This window comes from Aptenodytes forsteri, unplaced genomic scaffold (assembly GCF_000699145.1).
Source record: "Aptenodytes forsteri isolate BGI_AS27 unplaced genomic scaffold, ASM69914v1 Scaffold61, whole genome shotgun sequence".
In the NCBI taxonomy this organism is placed as follows: domain Eukaryota; kingdom Metazoa; phylum Chordata; class Aves; order Sphenisciformes; family Spheniscidae; genus Aptenodytes; species Aptenodytes forsteri.
Genome location: NW_008794443.1, coordinates 5,429,306 through 5,441,765, shown reverse-complemented (window position 1 = coordinate 5,441,765; position 12,460 = coordinate 5,429,306). Strand labels below are relative to the sequence as shown.

The 12,460-nt window shown below is 38.8% G+C and overlaps 1 protein-coding gene across 1 annotated transcript in view; it reads right to left on the bottom strand.

Annotated features, from left to right (window-relative positions):
* NME7 (NME/NM23 family member 7) overlaps nt 1–4,669 on the bottom strand; it is a 75,010-nt gene extending 70,341 nt beyond the window's left edge. The window contains exons 1-3 of the mRNA XM_009289801.1: nt 4,655–4,669; nt 4,387–4,494; nt 736–902 (exon numbers count right to left, since the gene is read on the bottom strand). Coding sequence (XP_009288076.1) covers nt 736–902; nt 4,387–4,494; nt 4,655–4,669 — 290 coding nt within the window. The remainder of the gene's footprint in view (nt 1–735; nt 903–4,386; nt 4,495–4,654) is intronic.
* Nucleotides 4,670–12,460: the final 7,791 nt, after the last annotated feature.

The window sequence follows — 12,460 nt, the reverse complement described above, 5'->3', positions numbered from 1 at the left end:
CTTTCAACCAAAAAGAGATGATGAGTCTTATCTTCATCCATTATAAATGAAATTTGTCTTAACAAACAAGCCGATAGGTTTCATTGACATTCTCACTCTATTCTTCCTGTCCTCATGCACACAGAGTTTAGGAGATGCTGAAAAAATTCTCAGAAAACATCCTCCATAGTGGGAAAAGCAATGGAGAATGGGAATGGGCCTCTCTCACTCCTGTTCCTACTGTTTTCAGTTACTACTACTAACACAGAGTAGATCTGATTGGTAAGGCACTAGGCTTCTGCACAGATCCCAGAGAGACAGGTGCTAGTTTCACAAGATTCCAGGCCAGCACACATCAGGGTTACCATATCAATTCTGCCCTGAGAGAATCCACAAATCACAAGAATCATACTGCTGCCTGCCCCGGGGGAGTTAAAAAGTTGAACAGGACCCCCTGTTTTCCTCCTCCCCCTCTTCTCTCCCAAGAGACCTAGAGGAGGCAGCAGCTGACACCACAGAGAAGCTGGCCTTGAAGATTTATCAGGTAACAATGGCAGTCATGGGTTTGCCCACAAGCAGGGGCCACTTCGCTTCTCTCCAGCTATGAGTATGCCAGATCACTTCAAACTGCACGCAGACTTGTAGCTATCTCCTCCTCTCCCCATAGTACAGAAAACTTACCCCATTTCCAGCAAAGAACAACTACTTTGAAACCCCAACCACAAAGGAAGATTTCAAAAAAATGTGCATTCTTACCTCTCTTTGCGGCTCCCCAGCTTGCGGGCTGTATATTGATCCCCATAGTCCACTAAGGATAGATGACGGGAAAAAACAGTAATTTTGTTGCCCACAAATAAATCCTCAAGGTGTAAGCTCTCATATTTGGTGCGCTTCAGAAAGGTGCGATGGTTCTTCACATCATACTGCAGAGAAAAGAAGATTAAAATCTACCATAGCAAGAGATTTAAAATGTGGGCAAACTCAACATAATTTTTACTCTACTTTCAGAAATTTCCATAGTACTGTGGGATTGAATCTGATCACTAAATTGATTTAATTCCTAACCCTTTGAATTTACAGGTGTACCAGGAAAGCTTAGAAGACTAAACCACAATTACAAATTTATTCCATTTAAATAGTCTCAGGCTGACAGCTATCTTTGCATTTTTTATCTTATCATTTGCTTGTGCTAATTCAAACTGTGATAAATGGTTCAGGTGCCTAGTGGATACCTCTGCCCAGTCTCACTGAGAGTTCCCCCTGGCAGATCTATGCTGTTTCACAGACCAATGGCTCACACCAGGAACGATCAAGATACACACTGTGGCAGGTCTCCTCTTCAGGGCATCGTTCCAGTGATACTGTGCTTTATTTGACTGCATAACACTCAGGATTAGAGACGGATGGATGATTGCAACACTAGGTTGAGAGGTTCTCACTGCCTAGAGATGCAAGCTCAAAAGCCTGTCCAGACAATTCAGCTATATATCATCATTCCAAGCAAGAAGCAAGACGTTAATGTGTAGTTTTCTGGGTGGGCTAGCAAAGCACAAAAGGCAACCTGCTAAACAGTTTCTTCTCTGCATGTAGATATTACGGATGCCTTCAGTTTCCTGGGGAAGTGGAATCCTATGAAGGGAAGAGTTTTGTCCTCCTCAGGCCAAACTTGCCCTTCTCTGTCTTGAATTACATGTACTGTCTTCCATTGCAATGGTATATAGACTAGAATAGCATTAAAAGAAAGAGAAATCATTGCCACAAATTTTGGAGGAAAAAAAAGTTAAGAGCAAAATTACATACTCCTCCATGTTCTGAAATGTGTGAACACATTTCTCTCCTGTTAGAAGGCTAGAAGAATTGTAAGTTTTTCCAGAATAGCCAAAATTTTGCAGATCAGAGTATATAAATTATTTTGATACTTCCTTCTGCTGAGGCAGGATTATAAGGAAGAATCTTTCCCTCTTGAAATGTCTTTAGCCCCTCATACATGCTCCTACTAAGTGTCCTCTATTCAAGTGCAGTAGGGAATGAAATGACAACATGCTGAAAAAGAAATCCCTTGAATTCAGCTACTTGTTTTTTCCTGGACTTTGCCAGGAAGCCTATTAACTGTCTTGACCATATTCAAATTCTTCATTATCTTGACTAAAAATCTGAACATTTCCTTGGTTATTTCACTAACAGTTGCTAGAAAGGCACCCCGAGCTGTTTCTCTCTTCTCAAGCAGAAGATAAAGGTGGAGGGAAGGCATCTACCTGTGTTAAAGAATTCTTCTTTAGAGTGGAATTTGGGATCTGTTTAATAGACCTTTTTATAAAGCAACTGATAAGCCACAGCAGAAGAAATGTAAGACTGTTTAGACTGTTCCCCTCCTGCCCATGTACATGTAGAAGTAAATTACCCAAAACAAAATAGTTCTCTGCTAAGAATCTGTCCTTTTTAAAGATTTCTTCTCTCTTTTTAGGAAATCTCCTGTAGAGAGAAAAGTTGTTCAGGCTTTAAGAATTCCCCATGAGAGATATTAACTATGGAAAATTCAGAGGATGGGGCATCTCTTTGTCAAGAGATGATTTGATCATAAAAGCTGCTTGCTGTCCTTGGACAAAAACCTATGCTGTCTTCTACCAGCTGCAAAGCAAGCTGGAAACTTGTCTCATTATTCCCACTGTCATTTTTCTTCACAGGAACCAAGACATAAAGGGCTGAGAAAGGAAAGGAAAGCTGAGGACTTCACATAACACAAGCCTTCAACAGCTCTGCTCCACCCTCAGCTGAGGTGTATGATAAAGGAGAGCTATTGTCAGGGAGGTGGGAAAGGGGGTGAAACATCTTTCTCATAAGCAGGGAGAAGCTGGCTCATATCCTTTACCTCCCTTCTCCCCAGATATGTCAGAGGTAAGAGCGGGCTGTCATCTCCTCAGGAAGATACCAAAAGATGCAGAATTAGGCAGTAATAAAGAAAGAAAAGAAAGAATCACCAAATTCTGCAGAAATATAAAAAAAAAAAAAAATCCAGAAGAGAATTCTAAATTTAATCTCTGTTCACAAACGCACCCCCAAAAGTGATTTTGAGATATTCTTTCTATAGAAATGTTACATGCATTTTTTCTTTTTTAACTCCTGTCCTGATCACACACAGTCCATATACACTCGTGACTGTGTACACACCATACTATCTTAACCTAAGAGCACACTAGCAAAATGCAAGTCTACCAAGCCATAGGTATTTGATGCTGAATGCATTAAGAAGCTCAAGAACACCTTGAAAGTTCTTGGTTTTGAGACATCTAGGTGAAATGAACAACAATTTTGCCAGCCTACACATGGTTGTGTAGGAAGATTATTACGGCTCCTGACTGATTAGCTAAACTGTCTGTGGGAAATAAAAAATAAAAAAAATCCTCACATTTTGACAATCGTGCACACACAGACATCATACAAAGAACTAACTCAAAAGGGACAACATCATGATAGAGTTTGTTTAAAGAGACTATCAGTAAAAAGTGCAAAGTACGTCTCCCCACACAGGTGGGTACCATGGTTTCAGTGAGCAGTAGTTTGGGTAAGAAAAGGCAGATTCCACTAGCTTTCTTATTTCTGCACTTGATATTTATAGCAGGAAAACTAAAATTTTATAATGAAATTACTTATATCTGTGAATATCCAAATCTAGGCTATTCTCAGACCCTTAGGTCTTCATTAAAAATCAGAAAAGACTAGTCCAAACCATTCACCCATTCCTAAAAGGAAGCACAAAGCATTGGTTGGTTTATTAGGATTATCTTTACAGTACATATTACATTTTTATATATATGCCTGCTACTGCAAAATGCTTGTTTTAACCTGCTATCAATAAACAATGGGGATTAGTTGTATGAACCACAAGTCAGAAAGGTCTGTGCAAGCATCACTGATGGAAAAATTTAGATCCCACTGTCTGAAACCTTCCTTTCATTAAAACCAAATTAAGAGCAATTTACCATTTCCTCTACTTTGAAAAGACTCTTTTACATTTTACTCTTCAGATACTTCTGGAATTCCTGCTGAAGCTTATTCCCCAGCTTCAATTTATGTTTCTCAAGCAGCAGGTCAGTGTTGCTGAGTTTCAATTCTGAAACTCAAGTAGAGATTGAATGAAAACAGATTTGTGAAAATAAATGTCTCCATACCAAAGCAAGCTTTAAGGAAAAAAAAAAAAAAATCATAAACGTGGAAACTGTTCCACATGCTTCACTGTGAACTTGTATCTTTGCTTTTCTTTTAGTTTTAGAAACAGAGCAAGATACGTCTTAAATTATATTTTCCTTACCTGGAAAATTAATAGGTATAGGCAGTGGATTGCCATTTTACAAACTATTTAATTGGATATTACACTTATGACAACAGATTTTTTTCTTTTATTCTTACCATTTCAACCGATCCATCTTTTGGATAATACAGAAGTTCATAACGCCGAAAGAGTGAAGCATTTGGGTCATACCATTCAGCAGTGAAAGCAAATCTGTCATCTTGACTCTGGAAAAAGAAAAGGGGGGAAAAGGGCTATTACAGAAAGCATACATGTTTTATATGTAAAAACACACAAGTAAAAGACTTCCTTGCATTTGTTATCAGAAAAGTAAAAAAAATCACTAGTAAATGCACTTGCACACTCTGCATGTCATCTTCTGCTTACCACAGCTGGTGACATATTTTCACTTGTTAGCTATCATCTTTTAAGTATGATGGAAATAGCATGGCAGTTTTCCAGGCAATCTCAAAACTTATTCTGATTTAATCAGTCATGAAACGTGGACTGTTGTAGAAGTTGTTGTTAGACTTCTTAACTTTGTGAAAGTATTTGATTTACTTTCATTTGTTAAAAAGAACATGTTTGCTCACAACTAAATTATGGAATCTTAACACATTTTCTACACATCCTACAAGAAAACACTTTCTTCTTCCTGAGCAGTCATATCTGAACTCCTGTTAATTATGAGATAAACATATTCAAGTTAAGGACAACATTAGTTTGATTCACTACTTAACTTCCTGAGATTTACATAAGGCATAGATAGCCCGATCTCATTTACAACTCATCTTCTACCCCTAAGGAGTGTGACAAGAAAGCTAGACTGCAATAATTCTAAAACTGTAGCTACATACGTAGCTTCTCTCCACTCCTCATCCTTCAGATGATAAGCCCCTACAGGAAAATAAGCACAAAGGCGATGCAAGGCATGTGGACGTGCAGTTCTAACACCTCTTAGTGGTATATGTTTGTTAGCTGTTGATGCTGCAATATGAGTTATTTGATAGCTGTTAGATGGAGCTCTAAATTTTTATTTTCCACACCTCCTCTAAATGTGATTGCTACTCCTGAGGGTAAGCACAGTCTTGTCACAGGCTTCCACTTTTTAGATGTATCTGTACTCTTCTTAGACATCTTAAACATTTAGGTACCACTGGGAGTTCAAGTTGAAGCCATGTAGGCCTTTTTAGTCCTTCAGGTTTTAGAAAACAGCATTATTTCAGTTGTTTCAAAGACTGCTCGATAAGCAACAGGACAGAAAGGGTTCCCGTGGGTTTCCATGACTATTCTGGAACACCAGCAGGAAAAGAATCATAATCATTTTCCTAGTGAGTGCAAGCCTATAGACATATAGACATTTAAAAAAACCCCTAAACCAAACCAAACCAAACAAACAAACAAAAAAAACCCCACCACAAAACAACAACAGTGATCTTGCTTTTGTTGTCAGTGCATTTTGTCTTTCAGCGTCTTCAGCTTAAAACTGATTTAGGACTAAGTGCTTTTGCAGGTTGAAGTCCTAACACAAGCAGCAGCAGGAAAGAATGAGATAATGAAGAGCAATTTCAGAATTTTACAATGTGATGAATACTTCTACCTGTTCATGGCAAGTGCCCCACCCTCCTGCCAGCCCTTATGGTACCCCTACACTGCAAAACGAAGATATAATCGTATCACAGAAAGACTTACGCAGTGGGGGCAGCACAGCGCTCTGTGAAGGATGCAAAGCTTTCATTTCTAACTGTAGAAGTCTGTACAGCACTGGAAGTTTTATTTACATGAGCTACTTTAACTTCTGTGTTATCTCTACACTACACACTGCAGCCTTTGACAATACAACAAATTCATGTTTTAGGTGCAGCATCCAGCACAAAAACTCCCTAGGGACTTGGCCTGGTTTCTGGCCCTTACTTAAGCTAGACATGCTTGTGTCTTCATTGCTACTGCCGTCGTTCTGGAGATATGTAAGCCAGAACAAACTCTTTCTTATGTCAAAACTCACACCTTAATTTTTCTATATAGGCATGTCATTGGCAATAAGCAATAATAAGGGTTGGCAGACAATAATAAATGACTGATTTCAACCTTGATCTTAAATACACTCACACTGCTGGAAGACAAGACAAAACATTTGATCGATTAATTTGACCATCATCTTGTCAAGGATGGATGTTACAGAGAAGCAGTTCTCTACCAAAGAGGTTGTCTAAGAAGAAAAACAGTCCTGTTTGTAGAGTACTACCTCCAGAAGTTGACTAGTGATATATGAAATAAAAAAAGATGCACCATCCTTAATCAATGCCTCCTCATAACATGAAGACATATATAACTGCATTACTTCATGCTACTTACTTCATACTATAGCATCACTTTCAAATATATTTTCTAGGTAGCAGTTGCCAGAGAAGCTACTAATTTTCATTTAAGCGAAACTTCCAAAATTTCCAAATGCTTACTTGTCTCAGGGAAGTAATGTATTTAGGTGAACAAGCAAAGAAAACACCATTAGATTTTTCACTTAGTCACCAGTATCAGTCATCGGCACCTTCATGTTTACAGTGAGAAACTACATTTTGTGTCTTGTCTGGTGAGGAATTGGTCACTTTTTTTCTTTTAACACAACCTTGCTTATAAGATCTGTTTGAAATCCATTTTATAAGATCTTATTCAATGTCTGAGCTATTCATATTTGTTATTCAGCAAGCTCTGCTGGCCACTGCTTCTTGTTCAGCTGAATGGCAGAAATGACCATTCTATATTACCTTCTTTTAGCATTGTAAGCAAAGGCAAGGTAATAAATGCTACTTAGACTTGAAAAACACTGCAGAGCTAACCCCCAAACGACCAGTAATGTTATCAGTAAGCTGGAAAATTTCAATCGATTATTATTTTACATCTGGAAAATATGGACAGCGAACGGTTTTCTAAAACGACCAAAACAAAATCTGTAAAGCTTCTTCTGGGCCATAACTAGAATTTCCTCTGCTTTATGGACATAAAATTATCACAATAAATATTTCTAAATGCAGAGAACAATATCAGAAGAAAACTTAAGAGCTTATGGGAAACACGGTAAAAATAATTGGAAACGGATTACGTTTGTGAACAGGTAGATTGTTTCAGAGGCACGCACTGCAAAGTGAAGAAATTCAATATTAAAAGCAAACTGAAGACCCCACCAAACAAGTATAATGTAAAACACAGTAGGACTGCAATTTTACTATTGCAGATTCATGCAGATAGTCTTAAAACAGATAGAAGACAATCCTGAATACAATCATGACATGGAGTAATGTGAACATATTCTGCTGAGCCCTTGCCAGGCATCATTGTAAAACTGCCCCTCCAAGTCATCAAAAACACCAACCAATTTAAAATCATAAGTTTTAAAAAGTGAGTACACATATTAAGCTCATAATACATTTTTAAATGAGACCGAGACTTTTATTTACTTATTTAATGCAGGAGTAGGATTTTGAAAGCAACAACCAAACATAAAAACCTGTCCACTTCCCATCACATATTGTAAGGATTGCAATAAAATTTTAAGTCTTCACAGCCCTGAAATTATCTTTCCTGAACATTTACTTTCAATCAATTTACTGCTCAATCAACAGAACTGGTACGGCAAACAACTTTCTTACATACCCTTTCAATAGTGTGCCCTAGACTGCAATGTGGGGAAGGAGTCTCAAAGATGAGAAAGTACTACGGGAGACAGACAAGTTTCATCCTTGGCTTCTGTTCATCCTAACAAAGGAAACTCAGAGGGAAAATAATTGTCCAGAGCAGAGTGATTAGAGGCCAGCGATGACCTGTCAGGTGGTATCGTGTTCAATGCACCACACTGCTCCAGATCAACACTGAGTCCTGAAAGGGGGAGATTTCACAGCCCTTGGCCAGAGAGCCCTGGCACCTCATTGCCCCAGGAAATGGCTGAAACACATTAGTCGCTAGTGAAATCACAGCACTGTGAACAGCTCGAGTAATAACAGATCAAGTGAATCTACTAATACATTATAACTCAGAAAATTCTTGCTTTAAAGCATTAGTTTCCATTCACTTCTGTACTGTACCCTCATTAAAATCACACATAGCCTCTGCTCTCATGACTACGCAATTAACCAAGCAATACCTAATGAGGGAGAAATAATTTTTCATAACTTTTCACATCGGTGGAAAAATTACCAGCATTAAAAAACCCAGCAGTGACTGTGCACTTTATATTTACATACTGATAGTTTTAGAGTAGCTGTCTTTAGCTCAGTTTTTACAGCCCCTTTCCATGGTAAAATCTAGGGCCACTGAAATCAGTGATGTTGAGAGTTCACCTATTGTGAATATGATAAGAATAATCTTTTTCTTTTTTCCTCCTTTTACAAGCTGCACAGAAAAACATTTGGATGCATGTGTAGGTCTTGCTAGCTTATGCTTTTTTGTTTATGTTAGTGTGTGTGAATATGCAGTAGGATGGCTCTGTGCACATGAGAAACTTTTATTGAAGTACAGCTGAATTAAAAAAATTAAATTTTGTACTTAGTTCTGAAAGTGATGGGAGAATGTGCTGGTTTTGGCTGGGATAGAGTTATGGTGGTGTGATGGGATAGAGTTACGGCTGTGGTGCTTAGTTGCCAGCTGGGGTTAAACCACGACAGGGAAGCAGTCATTCTTAGCTAGCATGGGACTAAGTTCTAGAAGCCAAATGCAAGCATTTATGAAAGAACTGTGCTCACAAAAAACTCTGCTGCAGAGGGAAACAGTTTGTCTGGAACATAGCTGCCAAGGAAGCTCATAACCAGAAAGCAGAACGCTTAGCAAGCTGGACAGGAAATGATCTCTTGTCCTGTAAACCTTTTAGACTTCCAAAGGGCTTCTGTTCTGCAGTAAAACAAACATAGATCTTCCAAAGGTTTTCATGAGAAGCAACAGTGGTAGAACAGCAGCTCAGGGACTAAGGAACTTGCATGGGAAGGGGGAGAAACAATTTTATCCCTCTGGTCCGAACCATGCAGAACATACAGCTGGATTTGGTTTTCCCAGCTTCAGGATGTCTCCTGACTGCCACACTATTTTACTATTCTGGGTGAGTATTTCTGTCCTCTTCCTCTAGTTTTGACTAGAAATTTCATCCTAGAGTCTCTCTTACAATAGAGAACATGGGGAATCAGGAGCTATGGAATTTTTTTTCTGCTGGTCATAGACTGTGATAAGCCTGAGAGTGCATAAGGGAAGGGCAGTTTAGATGATTTCCCTCGCTATTATAGAGGTAACATATTTTTACTAAGATCCTGCCTTTCGCATTACTTTCTTTTTTCCATTATACAGATAATTCTGTCCCATCTGTAAGCTTAAAGTTAGTATTTTTCTGCTGGTTTGTCACTTCATGCTTTTTAGCTGTAATCTCTGTGATCTGTAATTGACTGGAAACAACTACCTGTGCTTAAACTAGTTATCAGCCTGCAATGTATCATAACCCCTTTAGCTTATTACTCAAGAAAACTTCACACAAAACAGTATCAAAATATTTCTTAAAATTAGAAAAGCCCTGAGGTATCTAGAAAGTGCATCTTTACATGCTGTTAGCAATCTGGTCTCTCTGAGTCTTATACACACTATCAGGAACTTCAACATGCATGACACATTTGACACAGGCTCACGGCCTGTTGCCCACATATTTACAAGCTTAGGAGTCATGAAGAATATTGCTACATTTTAAGTGGGCAGCTTCATGTCTGCAGCTCCTTCGATTTTCTCAGTGACTCTGAAACTAGACCAGAGAGAAAAAGAATCAAAGGACTTGAATCAACTCCCAACAAAGCAATAAAAAGACTGCACAAACCTCAGTAAAAGCTGAATCAGAGCCAAAAGGATCCATCTTGATACCTGTATTCTATATTTTGTAAAACTCTGTGCTGTCACAGGGAAAACCTGCAGTCAAGCACTGATCTTAAGAATAAAGCCGTTTCTATGAAAATTACTGGGGACAGGATGGACCAGCAGACAGGAACTATTCTCACATTGAATGGGTATTTCTCCTAATACACAAAAAAAAACCCTTTCTGGAAAGATTGCCCTGAAACTTCCTAAAATTCTGGCAATGATTTTAAGAGAAACATTTCTTTCACAACCTGGCCCCCCCCAAACCAGGCTGGTGGCACTCTCAAAAATATTTTGGAAGAGCAAGAATATTTTTATAAAAAATGAGATGCCATCAAAGGACAAGGATACAAATTATTTTAAAACTTTTCAGATGAAGATATCATGAGGCTGACCGACTCCAACATCAGGTAGTCTGCTTATGCATTAACGTATACTTACCTTATGCATTTAGAAAAAAAGAGAAAAAAAATCACAAACGTATGCGAGTTTGCCGACCACTCTCTTTGGCAAAAAACAGAATTTGTTGAAATGGCCAGTCAACAGGTATCTTGTCTTTCCTCTTTGTAGATTCTACAAAAAAGTAACTATTGCCATATGTGTTGGTGCATTCCTTAGACAGATGTCGACCTCATGCTCTTCAGGCAGTGGGCTGAAGTGGGGCACCTGACCAGTGGCCTTCATCAAGAACATTATTCTAAGAATCGGGTCCAGAAATTATTATTGTAGATGTATGATCAACCTCTAACAGCAGGTATCTAAGTCCCATTATGAATTATTTGAAACAGTTCCTCAAAGCTCATAAATCACCAATCACTCATCTTCCAGCCCGATCACCACTTCAGATTTAACTCTACTTCCTAGTCCTGAAGAGGACTTCAGCACAAATGAAAAGAAAGTCACTGATAAACTCCTAGTCTGAGGACCAAGAGTCACTAATTTCAGCCAGATCTATTTCCACCTTCCTCAAAGGCAGCTATTCACAGTCTTATACTCCCCCAGCAGGCCACAGATATAAGCACTGCCACAGTATCACCTGCTTGCTTAAGAGCCCCAGAAATACTTTGATTGTTTTAAATGGTTCACTTACTAGCTTTCCTGTTCTCCCATTCTAACAGCCAGCTAGCTTTGCTTTATTTTCAGCTGAATGCTTTTAAGTGCACCTGTCTAGGGAACTGCAGGCCCGACAGTACGCCCAGCTTTCCAAGTAGCACCAAGTGCTTGGGAATTCAGAACACCAGGCAAAAAATGTAACTTCAATTAGCTTTAAAGATGGTCTCAACCAGTGGGTTAGGAGTGCTTTTCTTTCATGTAAGGACATCTTAAATGTGACGGTCTCCTGCAGATAAATCTATAAAGCTGAAAAAGGAAAATCAAAAACCATTTAAAACAATTGGAATCTCTACAAAAATGTTACATAAAAAGTCAAGACATCAAATGGGACATGTCAAGCTCTTCATGGACTTCTGTGCAATCTCAGACAAGTCAACTTAACCTTTTGTGCGTCCTTTTCTCCAGCTGTAACAAAATCCTTATTCTGGGACGGCTTGCCACTCTGGGCACTAGTAAATAAAAGGGATACTTGTATTATAAAAGCTGTAAAGCAATTCTAGCTAATACAAAACAGACAGCTTAACTTCCTCTTATACAATCTATATGCCTGGTCTGCTACAGTGAGATGCATTTCAGAGAGCAAAGGAATGGTTAGCAAAATGGATGGTGTCACTTCATCACAGTGCAAAGCACTTGCTGCTTCATCAAACATGTCTATCTTCGTAGTTTCCAGGCACTGTATGCCCTTCAGTCTGACTGAACAAGAAGGAGAGTATGTTTAACTACAATAGGCAACAATCTTAAGCAAATAAACTTCCAAACCACTATTCTCTGCCTTTCTTTAGGACTACTTGTCATTACTGAATGACAAGTACTTCTGCAAGCACAAGAAATAACGAGGCCTGGTTCTCTATACTCATGTTTCTCATCCCTGACTGTTTTGACCACAGCCTCTCTTCAGCTCAGGCATTTAATAAAGGCTCATCCCCACCTGGATTCTCTGATGTCTAACTAGGGTTGAGCTCACACTGAAGTCGTTCTTTAAAGATGCCTTAGAAGGTTTCTTCCCCTTTCCCATTCTTGTGAAACCTGGAGGTTTCATTATCCGTCTGCCAAATCTGACTGAAATCTGCCAGTAAATTTCGAACTTCCCAGGGGGAAACTTAGTGGTCAGATACACACCAACAGACTGCGATCACACAAACTTTGGTTTTCTGAGGCAAACAAGCTGAAAGCAGCTGTATGAAAAATTCTGTTTGC